Source organism: Panthera onca, chromosome B2 (genome assembly GCF_046562875.1).
Source record: "Panthera onca isolate mPanOnc1 chromosome B2, mPanOnc1 haplotype 2, whole genome shotgun sequence".
NCBI lineage: Eukaryota > Metazoa > Chordata > Mammalia > Carnivora > Felidae > Panthera > Panthera onca.
This window is the reverse complement of record NC_138343.1, coordinates 124,746,787-124,763,746: the sequence shown is the minus strand read 5'-3', so window position 1 is coordinate 124,763,746 and position 16,960 is coordinate 124,746,787. Positions and strand designations below refer to the sequence as shown.

General features: G+C 44.3%; 1 protein-coding gene across 2 annotated transcripts; it reads right to left on the bottom strand.

Annotated features, from left to right (window-relative positions):
• Window positions 1-213: 213 nt before the first annotated feature.
• On the bottom strand, window positions 214-12,881 carry ABRACL (ABRA C-terminal like). 2 transcript variants are annotated; one of them, XM_060616791.3, is made up of 3 exons: window positions 12,615-12,881; window positions 9,222-9,288; window positions 214-794 (listed from the first exon to the last, which is right to left on the bottom strand). In XM_060616791.3, exons 2-3 carry the CDS (start codon window positions 9,280-9,282, stop codon window positions 610-612), a joined length of 246 nt encoding a protein of 81 aa, XP_060472774.1. In that variant the 5' UTR covers window positions 9,283-9,288; window positions 12,615-12,881; the 3' UTR covers window positions 214-609. The 2 variants fall into 2 exon arrangements, with proteins under 2 accessions (XP_060472774.1, XP_060472773.1); XM_060616790.3 differs by having other exon boundaries at window positions 12,539-12,861.
• Window positions 12,882-16,960: the final 4,079 nt, after the last annotated feature.

Below are 16,960 nucleotides of genomic sequence, written 5' to 3'. Positions count from 1 at the left end.
CAGCTCAATAAACTGTGAGATCATGACCTAAGCCGAAGTCGGACGCTTAAATGACTGGGCCACCCAGGCACCCCACACAACACTCTTGTAAAATTCTGTAGTTTCAAGAAACTTTTTCTTCCAATTATGATAACTTCTGTTGCAGTTACCTAATCTTGATGCAAAAACTTGATTTTGAGAGGCACATAAATCTTAAATAAGGCAATACAACAATTTTAACATTGTTATATGTTTTTATTACATAAACAGTACAATATTCATTGTGGGAGCTGATCTTTAGTTCTGCCTCTTGCTTTTATGGAATGTCAAATATTTGTAGAAATTATCTAAGAATGATTTATGAAACACCTTGCACCCCCACCAGAAAAGCCTCAGAGCCCCCATTTTCCAACCAGATTCCTGAGAAAAATGATAGGTTTTGTTTATTCTACAGTGTAATACATAAATTCTTCTCAAGGTATAAAAAAGGGCAGACTTAAAATAAGAGTCTCCTTTTGTTTTCAAAGTTCTATAAAAAATACATCAAGTATGCTCACGGGTGTCCTTTGACCTAATATTCCAGTTTACCAGAAACAAAAAATAACAATAAACAAAGATATGCAAACCACATTAATCTTGCAGCAATACAATGTCCACATCATCATGAACACCTTGCAAGAGTAGCTCTCCTGGGTACGTAACAACCTTCCTTCGTTTGGCAGCCTTGAGAGTTCCAACCAATGCTTCAAAGAGATTGGCACACTTGTCGTCTTGGAAGAGGACCCCAAATTTCACGCTTAACTTCCCATCAGCATCTAATTTGAGAGAATACAGTGTTAGTCAATGCAAAGTCTATTTCTTGCCCCCATAAATGGCAGATTTACCTAATCTTTAAAAAAAACATCTAACTGTATTCGCCAAGATTACAATTTAACAGCTCATGCTCAAATCAGACGTGATCTCTTGCCAGATCCAAAAAGTGGCGGAATACGTACACTGTGTTATACACCTCCTAGCCTTCATGTCATCTGGACAACGAAGACCCATTTACAAAAAGTCAATGTGTCACAGTGTTACTACTGTGGACCAATTCCCTCTGTATTTTGATTTTTTAATTGTGGCATTGCTGAATCAATAAAAATAACAAATATTGGAGAACCTTTAGGTCAGGAGCAGTGTTTCTCTTAAGTGTGCTCTAAACACACTCAGGAGGGAACTGGTGACCTTAAAAATGAAGAAATCCCTTGGGAAGCCTGGGTGGCTCAGTCGGTTGGGCATCCGACTTCGTCTCAGGTCATGATCCCACGGTTTGTGACTTCGAGCCCCACGTCAGGCTCTGTGCTGACAGCTCAGAGCCTGGAGCCTGCTTCAGATTCTGTGTCTCCCTTTCTCTCTGACCCTCCCCTGCTCATCCTCTGTCTCTCTCTCTCTCTGTGTCCGTCTGTCTGTCTCTCTCAAAAGTAAACATTAAAAAAAAAAAAAAAAGAAGAAGAAGAAGAAGAAATCCCAGGCACCAGGGCACCTGGGTGGCTCAGTCGGTTAAGCATCTGACCCTTAATTTCAGCTCAGGTCATGAGGTCCCATGAGGACCCATGGGGTCCCAGCTGGGCATGGAGTTTGCTTAATATTCTCTCTCTCTGTCTCTCTGTCTCTGTCTCTGTCTCTCTCTCCCTCCCTCCCTCCCTCTCTCTCTCTCTCTCTCATCCACTGCCCCTCCCCAACCCATGCTTGCTCTGCTCTCTATCTCGAAATAAAATATAATATTACTAAGAGAAGGCAATCTGAAAAGGCTACATGCTGTATGATTCCAACTACAGGACATTCTGGAAAAGGCAAAACAAAGGAAAAAGATAAAATTAAATAAAAAGATCAGTGGGCTTCAGGAGTTGGGCGGGGGAGACAAACAGGCAGCGCACAGAGGATTTCGAGAGCAGTGAATACATTCCGTAAAATACTATACTGATGGATACATGTCATTATACATTTATCCAAACCCACAGAATGTACACCACCAAGAGTGAATCATAAATTACGGACTGTGGTTGATGATGTGTTAATGTGCTAATGTAGATGATCAACTGTAACAAATGCACAATTCTGGTGGGGGATGCTGATAATGGGGGAGCCATACATGTGTGGGGAGAACAGGTATACAGGAAATCTCTGTACCTTCCTCTCAGTTTTATTGTAGTCTAAAACTGCTTTAAAAAATTAAGTCTTTTTTAAGAAAATAAGGTAAACGAAAGGTGGATCTTTGGTTAAGAACCAATCAGTGCTGGGCACTGGAGGCAAGTAGACAGAAGTGTGGAGTCACTTTCTAGCTTTCGAAGAAATGGCTTTAGTTCCCACAAGGAAATAAGAAATATCCACATAGTAAGTAAAGCGACAGTGCAAAGCAGTATGTGATTGGATGTCCAGTAAGGAGCCAAGACTAACCCCCTGCAGTTTGGAGAAAGGCAACATGACTCTGGGCTAGAACGGGAGGGGAAGACTTTATGGAGGAGGCAGCACTGGCCCTGACCTTTAAAAGGAGTGCAAATGGGGTGCCTGGGTGGCTCAGTCGGTTGAGTGTCCGACTTCGCCTCAGGTCATGACCTCACTGCTTGTGGGTTCGAGCCCCGCATCGGGCTCTGTGCTGACAGCTCAGAGCCTGGAGCCTGCTTCGGATTCTGTGTCCCGCTCTCTCTCTGCCCCTCCCTCACTCATCCTCTGTCTCCCTCTCTCTCTCTCAAGAATAAATAAAACATTAAAAAAAAAAAATAAATTTTGACTTTTCAACTTCCAGCGGCAGGACCCTTTGTTCGCAATAAGAACCTTTTACTGGTCACAGAAATAACAGGAGCTGCTGGGTAACCTTGAATAGGGCCTCCAAGCTCTCTGAGCTGCACTTCCCTCATCTATACAATGAAGGTCAAAGTACCCCTCACGGATTGTTGCAAAGATGAAAAGATAGATTAGGCATAAAGGCTTTCTTTCTTGTTTTTTAATGTTTAGTTATTTTTGAGAGAGAAAGAGAGAGTGTGAATGGCGGAAGGACAGAGAAAGAGGAAGACACAGAATCAGAAGCAGGCTCCAGGCTGTCAGCACAGAGCCCGACGCGGGGCTTGAACTCATGAACTGTGAGCTCGTGACCTGAGCTGAAGTCAGACACTTAACCGACTGAGCCACCCAGGCACCCCTAGACGTAAAGGCTTTTATGGAGAGCTCAACATATGGTAAATTCTCAATTCAGGTTAAATTTTTGAAAGGCACCAAAGGCAGAAACCTGGGTGTAGTCTTGGAGCTCTGCCCACTCACTCTTCAATCTCACAAGTGATTCCATTTCCTTCGTATCTTCTTTTTTTTTTTTTTTAATTTTTTTTTTAACGTTTATTTATTTTTGAGACAGAGAGAGACAGAGCATGAACAGGGGAGGGTCACAGAGAGAAGGAGACACAGAATCTGAAACAGGCTCCAGGCTCTGAGCTGTCAGCACAGAGCCCGACGTGGGGCTTGAACCCACGAACCGTGAGATCATGACCTGAGCCGAAGTCGGACGCTTAACCGACTGAGCCACCCAGGCGCCCCTTCCTTTGTATCTTCTGTTGCTCTCATCTCCTCTCCATTGACAATTAATTTCTTGGTTCAGCCTGGAGTTGTCTCATGTGGATGACTAACTGCAAGACTCCTCACCAGCCTCCCTTTCTCCATTTCTGTCCCCAGTACGTCCTCCATATTGGTGCAGAATAAAAAATGTGAAAGAAACCTTTAAGATGCCAATCCGATTAATTTTTTTTTTTTTAAGTAAACCCTACCCTCAATATGGGGCTCAAACTCATGACCCCAAGATCAAGAGTCACAGGCTCCACTGACTAAGCCAGCCAGGTACCCCTTGTTGATGATACTCTTCTACTTTAACCTCCCAATGGCTCCCTACCACCTTCAAATAGTGATGCCCGTGGCATGGCAGGTAAGACCCTTCACTCTCTGGCCCTTGCTCTCCCTCTCCCCTCGTCTTCTGCCATATCATTCTCTGCACCTTTTGATCCAGTCAAAATCAATGACTTGCTGTTACCCAGGGTGACATGAGAGATTGTGCCCTAGCAGTTTTGCCCATGTTGAGCCATCTGCCCAGCATCCCAGACCCCTTCCTCTAGCTAAATTCTTTTTCTTCCAGAATGGGCTCAAACGTCACCTTTTCTGAGAAGTCCTCTGTGATTCCCTCAGTTGAGCTAATAACTCTTCTTATAAAATTAAGTATGTATCAAAGCACTCACCATCAATTATAGTAACAGCTAATGTGTATTGAGTACTTGCTGTGTTCCTAGAACTATTCAGTGCATTTTAACTCACTTAAATGTTCAGTGCATTTTAACTCAGCAATTAAAACTCACTTCATCCTCATTTTATGAAAGGTAAGGCACAATTGGTTGCAAGAAACACCATTATTTTATGTTCTAATTAAACTGCCAAGGGCGCCTGGGTGGCTCAGTAGGTTGAGCGTCCGTCCGACTTTGGCTCAGGTCATGATCTCACAGTTTTTGAGTTTGATCCCCACATCAGGCTCTGTGCTGACAGTGCGGAGCCTGGAGCCTGCTTTGGATTCTGTGTCTCCTCTTTCTGCCCCTCTCTGGCTCGTGTTCTGTCTTTTTCTCTTAAAAATAAACTGCCAATTTAACCATAACACACCATGTATAATAAGATGCATCCTTATTTTTGGAGATTTTTAAGTGAGGGGAGGAGGGTGCACCTGGATGGCTCAGTCAGTTAAGTGTCCGACTCTTGACTTTGGCTCAGGTCATGATCTCATGGTTAGTGAGTTTGAGCCCCATGTCAGGCTCTGCACTGACCGTGTGGAGCCTGCTTGAGATTCTCTCTGTCTCCCTCTTTCTCTGTCCCTCCCCTGAGAGCATATGTGTGTGCTCTCTCTCTCTCTCTCTCTCTCTCTCTTTCTCAATAAATAAATAAATAAATAAATAAATAAATAAATAAATAAACAAACTTAAAAAAAAATAGTATGGGGGGAAAAGTGTCTTTGAATCATTGAAATAGAGTATTATTATCCAAATAAGGAAACCAAGGCACAAAAATGTTTAGCAATGTGCCCAAGGTCACACAGTAAGTGGTAAGGGAGCTGGGATTCATTCCTAAAGAGTCTGACTCCAGAGCTCATGCTCTTAACCACTTCCCAATACAAGCGTCCAGTTGATCTGCCCGTCTTCCCACTGCTTACAGAGGCCCACAGGGGCTGAGATGGAATTTTATTTATTTCCACATGTCCCGTACTTGAGCACAAAAGGCAGCTCTCAAGAAATATTTGCTGAATGAAAGAATTTAAATCTCCAGATAATCTTTATCCACTTATTTTTTTTCTACTGGATGAAAAATAAAAACACTTTATTTTATTCTATTTTTTTATTTTTTCTTTAACATTTATTTTTGAGAGACAGAGCACAAGTGGGGGAGGGGCAGAGAGAGAGGGAGACACAGAATCTGAAGCAGGCTCCAGGCTGTGAGCTGTCAGCACAGAGCCTGATCAGAGCGGGGCTCAAACTCATGAACCATGAGATCATGACCTGAACCGAAGTCAGATACTTAACCGACTGAGCCACCCAGGTGTCCTTTTTCTTTTTTTAATTTTTTTAAATGTTTATTTATTTTTGAGAGACAGAGTGTGAACAGGGGAGGGGCAGAGAGAGAAAGAGAAAGACAGAATCTGAAGATGCTCCAGACTCTGAGCTGTCAGCACAGAGCCCGACGCGGGGCTTGAACTCACAAGACGTGAGATCATGACCTGAGCCGAATTTGGTTGCTTAACCAACTAACTGAGCCACCCAGGCACCCTCCAGGTGTCCTTTAAAGGACTTTATTTAAAAAAAAAAAATAGATACAACTAAATCCATCAATTTCCAACTTCACCTAGTACATCACATTTAGATTAGTCTAAAAATAATTAATCTGAATCATAATTTACATTAGTCAAAATTATCCCAGACGCAATTTATATAGTTAACCATAACATATCCCCATAGATGCCTTCCAACTCAATAAGTCATCTATTTCCAGGAACAAGTTAGTCAAGGAGGCCCGGGGAAGTGGCAAAGTTCGAAATGTTTCATCCTCACAGAAATTATGATTAATTACACTTTGGTCTCCTAGTTTGGAAAGTTGCTAATTTTAAGTGCAGGTTCAGTTTGCCCTAGTAGAATAATAACACTGTTCTAGAGTAAAGGTTAGAACTTTAAATGCAATTCAATCTGACCAATAAACCCTAGGCTAACGTGGAGAAAGATCTAAGAGAGAAGAAAATCCTACAAATCTTTGGAAACACATCTTTAATATTGTTAACAATCTAAACAATAGTACTACTCCCAAGAGCAACATGACCTCACAGAACTCTGGAGAAACTGGAAAGGTAGAAATGAGGAACACAGGCAGAGAAATCACTATGGAAAATAAGACTCAGGAAACTTCCATCAAGTGGATGTATTGAACTGGGTGGGAGAAAAACGGGGTTAGGAAAGATGCTGCATTTGTTTGATTGGAGAACCAAGTAAGTTACGTTCTCCACACCTCCCTAGTGGTCTCCGCAAACACCCCAAATTCAGCTCATTCGTTTCCTCCTTTACTGACCTGCCCTGTACTTCAAGTCTTGCCTGATATTCAAGGCTTTATTAAGTGCCCCAATTACTATAGCTTCCAATAATCTACTTCTCTAGGACCACACTGAATTTGAATGTCAGCACTCCACATTGCTCCCCGAAGACTTCCATGTCCTAATCCCAAGAAACCGCATGTGTCCTTATATGGCAAATGGAAATTTGTAGATGTGATGAAATGAAGGGTCTTGAAATGGGGAGATTATCCTGGACTTATCTGGGGGAGCCCAATGTAGTCACAGGTGTCCTTAAGAATGGAAGGGAGAAGCAGAAAAGGACCTCAGACTGATGTAATATGAGGGCACAACCAGCTGTTGCCGGCTTTGAAGATGGAGAAAGGGGGACACGAACCAAGGAATGCAGGTTGACCCTAGAAGCTAGAAAAAGACTAGGAAACAGATGCTCCAGAACTTCCAGAAAGGAATACACTCTTGCCAACACCTTGATTTTAGCCCAAGGAGACCCTTATCAGAATCTGCTATGGTCTGAATGTTGGTGTCCTCTTAAAATTCATATGCAGATCCTACCCCCCAAAGGTAATAATATTGGTAGGTGGGGCCTTTGGGAGGTGCTCAAGTCATGAGGGTCGTGAGTCATAAGAATCACTTCCTTTATAAGAGAGGCTGCAAAGAGATCCCAGCCCCTTTCACCATGTGAGGATACAACAAATCTACAAGTGGAGGAGGGCTCTCACCTCACTGGTCTGGCACTCTGACGGCGGACTTTCAGCCTCTAGAACTATGGGAGAATTAAACTTCTGCTGTTTATGAGCCACCCAGTCTGTGGTAATTTGTTACAACAGCCTAAACAGACTAAGACGGACACCCAACCTCCATTACAGTTAAGATATGGAACGTGTTGTTTTACGTCGCTAAGTTTGTGGTAGTGTTACCACAGCAGTAGAGAACTACTACCGGGGACATTTGATACTAATGGCTCAATGGGATTCCAAGGATGTCTTATTTCAGGTGATCTGTGATTCGAAAGTAGACAGAGCTATAAGAAGAGTCAAGCTATGATGACAAAACAACTCTTATGAGGTACTTTTCATTTATTTATTTATTTTATTTTTATTAAAAATATATATTTTTTTAATTTTTTAACGTTTATTTATTTTGAGACAGAGAGAGACAGAGCATGAACGTGGGAGGGTCAGAGACAGGGAGACACAGAATCCGAAACAGGCTTCAGGCTCTGAGCTGTCAGCACAGAGCCCAACGCGGGGCTCGAACCCACCAACCATGAGATCATGACCTGAGCCGAAGTCGGCCGCTTAACCGACTGAGCCACTCAGGCGCCCCTTTATTAAAAATATTTTAATGCATATTTATTTATTTTTGAGAGTGCAAGCAGGGAGGGGCAGAGAGTGAGAGAGAATATGAAACAGGCCTATGAGGTACTTTTTAAAGCTGTTGGTCACTTACGTGATGTCATTTTAAAACTTAAGAGTTCCATTATCCTAGTTGTTGCTGAATATGTCTATGGCTCTTACAATTTTCAGAATGTTCCCCCAAACTCTTGTATATCTTATCTGAGATGTGCAAATACTTAAAGCTACAAACGTAATAGTTACTTTCATCACAACTTGGAAAAGGACACTAAAACTACCAATTTTACATGGCACTGATTTCACGGTAGCTGTTACATGCTGCTAAAGGAAAAGCTCACTTTAAAAAAGTTACCTAGGGGCGCCTGGGTGGCTCAGTCGGTTGAGCATCCGACTTCAGCTCAGGTCATGATCTTGCCGTACGTGAGTTCAAGCCCCGCGTCAGGCTCTGTGCTGACAGCTCGGAGCCTGGAGCCTGTTTCAGACACTTTGTCTCCCTCTCTCTCTACCCCTCCCCCACTCATGCTCTGTCTGTCTCTCTCTCTGTCAAAAATAAATAAACATTAAAAAAATTTTTTTTTAATTACCTAAAGTTTGGTTATATGTACATAAAAATACTTGACTGTACAAAACTCAAGAATTGGGAGAAAATAAAGACAATTTAATATAATTTCAATCTGAGTCTGTAGTCATTTGGAAGTTTATAAGATGGTGGCAAGATAAAGCAAAAACAGATGAACTTTAATAGTGTGGCACAAAAAAATTTGACCATGATTTAATTACCAGATTTCAATGCAGCCAGATTAAAAAGCACAGCAATTTTCTTTGCATTCAAAGGATAATGAAATAACTCAACTATCCCTTACATCAAGAATCACAATATCCCCAAGGCTCTGTGTCTTCAGAAATCACTCCATGGCTGAGGGCAGAGCTTCCATGACTATGTCCTGATGCCCTGGGTGACACTTTCATTGGGTCCTTCTTGCTCTGAGTTGAACTCAGGATACTGTGTCTGTGTTATAATACTTACTTTTTTAAATTTTTTTAAAGTTTTATTTATTTTTACTTTGAGGGAGAGAGAGAGAGAGAGAGAGAGAGAGAGCACAAGCAGGGGAGAGGCAGAGAGAAGGAAAGACAAAATCCCAAGCAGGCTCTGCACCATTAGCGCAGAGCCTGATGCGGGGCTTGAACTCATGAACCGTGAGGTCATGATCTGAGCTGAGATCAAGAGTTGGACGCTTCACCAACTGAGCCACCCAGGCGCCCCTCATACTTACTTTTTGAACCCAGACGATGAATTTCCTCCACTAGGAGGTTGACTTCGTGATCCACATTCATTGTTGCCTGAGGAAGAAAGTAAGTCTATATTATTACCATTTCTATATCCCATTAACCACATCTTGCCAAATCCAAGGGCCGTTTCTTTTTTTTTTTTTTTTCATGTTGCATTTGTCATTATTAATTTACCATGTCTCTCTTCCTAAAAATACTTGTGTGGTGTACATGACACCAGACTACCTCCATTTCCCCTCTTTATATCTTTCCCTTTGGGCTGACCCTCTTCCTATTCTACACAGGATAATGGGGACAGTGCAGCTATTTTCCTTGCACCCACTATTAACTCTAAGCCCATCCTCATGGTGCTCTGCCCTGCACCAAAATTACAAAGGCGAGTGACACAGGACCTGCCCTCAGGGAACTCACTGTTCAGAACAGAGAAAGACGTGGGTTGGAAAATAGCAATGTGATAGCATTCCTTGAGTGGTGAGTCCAACCATTAGGGGAGGACAAAGGAGGAAGCCACAGAGGACTTTGTAGAGGTCAGTGGAGAGAGATGAACTGGGAAGACCGTCGACAAAGGGTGCTCTATGAATGGGGAAGAGTGTGTGCAAAAGCACAGAAGCAAAGGAGGAAAAGCACAGCGCGTTTGAGGCAGGTCCTCAGCCAGAAGCTGGAGTGCCAAGATAAAGGAACACACTCTCCACCTTCCCCGAGCCTGAGGACTCGTGGGGAAAGCAGATCAATAACAGGGCAATTTTAATACTCTTAGATTCGCGCGGTGATGCCGCTGGGTCACACGCAGGGGACGTATCCTTCCCTGGGCAGTGCCCGCTACCACCTGAGGGCAATGGAGACCTGTGGTGAGGATCATTCATCTCAGAGAGGAGTCCGGGACCAACAGGAGTGGAGAGACCTACCTTGGTTCACTAGGCCTTCTTCAGGCTTGTACACTAAAGACCCTTGACCCATGAAGTCAGTCTAGAGGAGACCTGCCCCTGTTTTTTAAAATGAAAGCTCCCTTGATGCATGTGTGTGATAGGGTGGGCAGGATGCATAGATGTAAGAGCGGATTGGGGAGCCATATAAGAGAACATTTTCCTAACAAGCAACACCAACAATTAGCTTGCACTTGTTATTGGTAGCATTGAGGCAGCAGTATGGATCTGTGAGGGCTACTGAGGAAATTAGCCCTCACTGGACAGGAAAAGGAGTCAAATGCCCAAGGGAATCATGATCCTCTCCAGTTCTGACTCTCTGGCTTCCTCCCACTTGGAACATTTATCTCTTTAACACTACCCTCCCCCCCCCACTCGCCCCCATAATCAGCAGCACACTTCAGACCTAGCTCTCCTTTAACAATGAGACTCAACGAGGAAATCCCACTATTAATGTGAATACCTGCCTCAAATTAAGCAGATGTATGCAGGTTCCGTTTAAAGAAAGGAAAGCAACCAGCATTTTTTTATATAGTTAATTACACACGAAACTCCTTATCTGTGTTAAATCACGTAATCCTAAGAAAACTTTGCAAAGTATTTATTATTTATCGCCATTTTACGGATGATGAAACTGGCTCACTTAAATGCTGTTGTCCCACAATCATATGCTGTTTCTACAACATCATTCTGGTTTTTTTTTTCTTTTCTTCTTCTTCTTCTTCTTCTTCTTCTTCTTCTTCTTCTTCTTCTTCTTCTTCCTGGTTAGTATGCAAAGTGTGCTAAATATAATAGTGAGTCGTGTTTGAAATATTGCATGCTGAGCACTTACTAAGACAGAACACTTACAAAGCAAGAAAGGCTCCCTGCCCAGACCCCTACCAGTAGGAAAATAACAGGATTAGGAACTATTGCTACATACATAATTTGGCATGATGTATGTATGTATGTATGTACGTACGTATGTATGTATTTTCTTAGCAGGGACAAAGTGGGGGCGGGGGGCAGGATACTCATTGTTGTTACACATTGGAAAGCCCATGACATTTTGTAAGGATAGAAGCCTGGGACTGGGGGTAAGCGGCAAGATCAAGAACAATGAGGAGAGGCCATCAGCAGAGCAAGTCTAAGGGGAAGAAAGATTTTCAGTGGGAGGCTCAAGCTCAAGGGAAGGCGGTGGCAGATGCTAGTCGGGCCCTCTAACTGTGTCAGAATCTAATTAGGCATTGTGCGTGGGCACCACAAAGAAAGCGGAACGTCGGAGGGTTGGCACACATGCTGAAATATACACTTAATATATTTAATGACCTTCTCACAGTTTTTGTCTTGTTTGTTTGTTAAGTTTAGAGGCAATACACGGAGATTTTCTCACGTTCGAGGAATAAAGCCTGCTGGGGTGGGGACGCCTGGGAATCGGCAGCCGGCGGTACAGCGGCACGCTGGGGGCTGGCCACTTCTTTCAGCGGTCCTTCGCAGTCCCAGACTAGCAGCTGGTGGGGGTCAAAGGAGGACTCGGGTTCCTTCCTGCCAGCCCGCTGGCGCGCACACGCTCCATATTTGGTCATCACTGCTCCAAGTTTGGGAGCTGGCCCGGAAGGGGTCCCCAGCCCCAGTCCCCTGCAGGCCATCACACGGTCACCACCCGCACCAGTGTAGGGCTGGGAGCGGGGGAGTCGGGGCCCGGACCGCACCGCAGACTCCGGGGCAGCCCCCGCGGGAAGGGCCGAGTCCCGGAAGCCTTTGTCTCCGCCAGTCCGCGCCAGCGCCGCGCGCCCCGCGCTCCCCCGGTGGCCGGTGCGCCCCGGCGAGCCGAGAAAGCCAGCGCCCAAACCGGGTGACGGCAGTCGACCCCGCTCGGGGCTCCCCGCGCCCCCAGGGTCTCGCACCACCCCCACCCTCCACACCCACGATTTGGAGCCTATGGGACCGCACCCACCGCCGCAGAGTCCGCGGCCGCGGGGCCACCGCAGTCCTCGGGGGAGCCTGTCCCCTCACCCCCAGCCCTCCCCCGCCCCGCTCTGCAGATCGCCCTCCCGCGCCACCGGCAAGTGCAAAGAGGACACGCTGCACCGCGGAGCAAGCCTTCACCTGGCTACCGGTTTCTCTCCCCGCCCCCCCCCCCCCCCCCATCCCGGGCCGGCACGATGTCACGTGAGCCGATGCGGAAGTCGGCAGAACTGGGGGCGTAGGGGCGCGCCCACCCGATACCCCCTCTGCCGGGTCTCAGCCCAATTCCAGTTACAACCTCCACGCGCCTCGGTCCCTCCCGGTCCCGGCTCCCCACCCGCAGCCCCCGATCCTCCGTCTGCCTAGCCTCCACCGGACACCCCCGTCCATCCTTTATGACTGCCCATCACCTTCCCGGGAGACCCACTCACCTCTCCGCCTCTTTATCTTTTCTCGGAAAAAGCCGGTGCAGAGTCGGTCGGGACCTGGCTAATGTGTTCAACTCACCGAGGAGGAAGAGGCTGGGGAAGGAAGTGACTGAGGCGAGGAGAAAGGCTGGTGTGGAGGAGGGTGGGGTGGGAGGTGAGTTTAAGCGCTCGGGAAAGGGGCCGCCCACACTCCCAGGGACAAGCCTATGAGAAGGAAACTCGAGAGAGGAGAGCCGGAGAAGGGGGCCGACTCCCGGCAGGTGGCGGGGCGCCCGAGGCTTCTAGGAATACGGACTCAGAACTTCCAAGAGCGCCACCGTTCCTCCGCGCCACTCGGTGCCAATGATTCCCAACCTCCACCTCGGATCCTGGGCATTGATTTCCTGCCAGGATCTCTCTCTTTTAACATAAGAAAGAACGCGCCCACAACGTGACGACAGCTGAGATCTCCCAGGAGGAACGTGACATTGGTTCTCTATGCCAGGAGCGGGGGTGTCCAGAAAACCAGGAACAGGGCGGCAGGATAGACTGATGGGGGGAGGGGGGGCCGGAGGGGGGGAGTATTCTTGAAAACTAATTTGTTCTACTGAAAAGAAATTTTGTTTGGACAATGTTAGTTCTTGATCCTGAGTGAATATAACTTTCTTCTCTTCATTCAATATCCTACATTTAACTGCACAATTCAATCTATTCATACTCCCTTTATTTTGGTCACTGTTGTTTTACTCAGTGTGTGTGTGTGTGTGTGTGTGTGTGTGTGTACGCGCGTGTGAGAGCACGCAAGACAGAAAGAAAGAGGAGAGAAATGGAGAGAGAGACATACTTGCTATACCGAGAGTCCCTTCAAAAAGGAGGACACCTAGGTGGCCCAGCCCGTTAAAGGTGGGACTCTTGATTTCTGCCCAGGTCATGATCTCACTTTGTTAGATGGAGCCCACGAAGTTCGGCTCTGAGCTCAGAGCCTGGAGCCTACTTGGGATTCTCTCTCTCTCTCGCTGGCTATCTCTCAAAATAAATAAAGTTTGAAAAGTAAACAAAAGGAAACTGAAGCCCTGCTCAGAGAAATGACCCAAACTTCCCTAAGGCAAAGGTTGCACTAATAACTACCAACCCCTCTCCAAACTGATTGGATTAGTGGTGATCATGTGACCCAAGAACACACAATCCATAAACTGGCCATCATCCAAGAAGGTGACCTGGAACAAACAAACAGCCCTTACCAAACAGGGACTCTGATAATTAACTAAGCAATCGGATTCTCCCTTGGAAATTGAAAGGGGAGAGCAGAGAATGAGCTATCCCATAGAAAGGCTGAAGCTGAGAGAGAACTTGAGGCTGGGGTAGAGAAAATGGGCCTCCAGAAAGCCATGCACTTGAGTAAGCAGAAACTCCCTGGGGTGAAGCAGAAGGTGGGGGCAGAAATGGTAGAAGCAAAGTCTAAGAGAAGTGAGACCCAGTGATGGAATAAGAGCGACAAAAACACCTGCTCCCCAGGGGGGTGTGACTATCCCGGTCCCCAAGGCTGCGCTGGATCCCTCCACTTCCCAAACTGTATTCTAGTTACCCTTTCGTAGTGGATACCGAGCACTTGGGGCGTGACTTTGAATGCGTCTCTGTTCCCTACCACCAAAAGATTCTAATTCTGCCTGGGTTTCTCATGTCAGATGAAGTATAAGGTGACTCTCAGATCCTTTGAGACCTATCTTTTTCTCACTAAAAGAAAGCTGAGAGGGTACACTTTGTATCTTTCAGAGTCTACATAATGCAAAATCATAATTCAAGAAGATCTCATATCGAACACTTCTCCAAGCAGGACCTGGCTATTTGGCCTGGGGCAGTGATCATGGATCTTCACTCAGATAACAGCAGGTGAGATGAATAATCAATCTGTAGCCTGCTCCTTCTGTTATGACTAAGTAATTCATGTTTCACAGTACTCTACCAATGGGCAAAAAAAAAGAAAGACTATTGAAGCAAGTAGAGGTCCCTATTAATATAAAAGTGGATTCAGTCTTTGAAAATACTTTGTTTCTACGTAGGCTGCACTAAGTATAACATATACTTCCTATTACTCTATAATTCAAGACCATTATTTTTGATGAAAGAAATATTAAAGTGTTTGCCAATTAACATTTTTCCTACCCAATGCCTACTCTTCAGTTTCGATACAGAATTTTGCTATCTTTTCCTATTCTCTCAGGAATATCAACATGTAGCTAAACAATGTGGAATTTTAACTTAAAAAAGCAAAAACTAAGGTTTATCAAACAGTTAAGAAGTATTTATTAAATATCAGGGATGTGCCAGCAACAGTTTGCCAAGATGGGAGGGTACAAAGTAGCCCGCAGCATGATCTTTGACGAAAAGAACTTTCGGTAATGTACATGTGAAATATTAAGACAATCTTTATCCATTTATTTAATTGCATAATATAGACCAGTACTGTCCAATAGAAATATAACTGTGAGCCACACATGTAATTTAAAATTTTCTATTAGCCACATTAAAAAATGTGAAATTAACTTTAATAATATGTTCTAACCCAGTATAGCCAAGATACCATCATTACCACCTGTAAAAATTATTAATGAGATATTATACATTCCTTGTTTTGTACCGTCTTTGAAGTCTAAGGTGTATTTTATACTTACAGAACATTTCAGGTGCTTGATAGCCTTATACACCTAGTGGCTACTATATTAGTCAGTGTTGCTATGCACTATTCCAGAATTAAGGATGGCGTATGTGCTAGTAATTTTCTTAAGAAGTTACATGTTCCTGGGGCTCCTAGGTGGCTCAGTTGGTTAAGCGTCCGACTTCGGCTCAGGTCACCATCTCATGGTTCGTGAGTTCAAGTCCCGCGTCTGGCTCTGTGCTGACAGTTCAGAGCCTGGAGCCTGCTTTGGGTTCTGTGTCTCCCTCTCTCTCTGCCCCTCCTCTGCTCGTTCTCTCTCTCTCTCTCAAAAAAAAAAAAAAATATATATATATATTTAAAAAATTTTTAGATAAAAATAAAAAAATGACATGTTCCTGGAATGAGAAAAATAGTAACATTATATTTAAAGGTTCATGACAAATTGAATTAGTCATTTTAAAAACATAATTGCTGCATTGTAATGAATAGAAAGCAATATTTGTAAGAAATCTTGAGGGTAACAATTCTATCCTGAGTATATACCCAAGAGAAAAGGGACAGAGATTCATCTAAAAATATGACAGAACAGGCACCTAGGTGGCCCAGGTGGTAAGCGTTCAACTTCCACTCAGATCATGATCTCACGGTTCGTGGGTTTGAACCCCGTATCGGACTCTGAGCTAACAGCTCAGAGCCTGGAGCCTGCTTCGGATTCTGTCTCCCTCTCTCTCTGCCCCTCCGCTACTCACGCTCTGTCTCCTCTCTCAAAAATAAATAAAAATTTAAAAAATGTAAAAAAAAAAAAAAGATATGACAGAAATAGTCATGGTAGCACTATTCAGAATATTTCTAAACTCAAGTTATCTAATGTCCAATAACATTAGAAGGGTTAATAAATTGTGACCTATTCATAAACCAGAAAATGATCCGCCAAGGAAAAGCCACAACCAACAACTACACGCAACAATGCAGATGAACCTCACAAACACAGTGTTGAGTGAAATGATCTGACATAAAGTTTTAAAAGCAGGCAAAACTAATCAGAGGTGTTAAAAATTAGGATAGCGGTTATCTTTGTTGGGTGGTGGGGTGACTAAAACAGGGCACGGCGGGGGCCTTGTGGGTGGTGATCATGTTCTGCTTCTTGATCTATTCACTGGTTAAACAGATGTTTTGAGAATTCATTAAGCTGGACACTTAATTATTTTTCTTGTGGCTGTGCTGTTTTTAAATAAAACAGTAAAAAAAAAAAAAAAAATAGAGGATCTTGACCAAGCAAGGTCTATTCCAGGAATGCAAGGATTATTCAACAGTAGAAAATTTAATCAGTGTAATATAATATATTAATAGAAAAAAAGGGGGAGTCCATGTGTAATCATCTCAGTAGATGAAAAAAAGAAGCATTTGATAAAGTGCAGTACTCTTTTACAATAAAAACCTTCAACAGGGGCGCCTGGGTGGCTTGGTCGGTTAAGCGTCCGACTTCGGCTCAGGTCATGATCTCACGGTTCGTGAGTTCGAGCCCCGAGTCGGGCTCTGTGCTGACAGCTCAGAGCCTGGAGCCTGTTTCGGATTCTGTGTCTCCCTCTCTCTCTGCCCCTCCCCTGTTCATGCTCTGTCTCTCTCTGTCTCAAAAATAAATAAATGTTAAAAAAATTAAAAAAAAAAAAACCTTCAACAAACTAGGAAAAGAAGGAAATTTTCTCAGCCTAATAATAATAAGGGCAACTATAAAAACTCATAGCTAGCATTGTGCTTAATTGTGAAAAACTGAAAGCATTTCCCCTAAG

What these genes read in the sequence shown, in the direction of transcription:
- ABRACL (XM_060616791.3), bottom strand. Translation starts at nt 9,282, where the DNA reads ATGAATGTGGATCACGAAGTCAACCTCCTAGTGGAGGAAATTCATCGT. An exon ending in TCATCGTCTGGGTTCAAAAA is followed by an intron (nt 795 to 9,221) that starts GTAAGTATGAGG and finishes CTCTCAAATTAG; the next exon opens with ATGCTGATGGGAAGTTAAGC.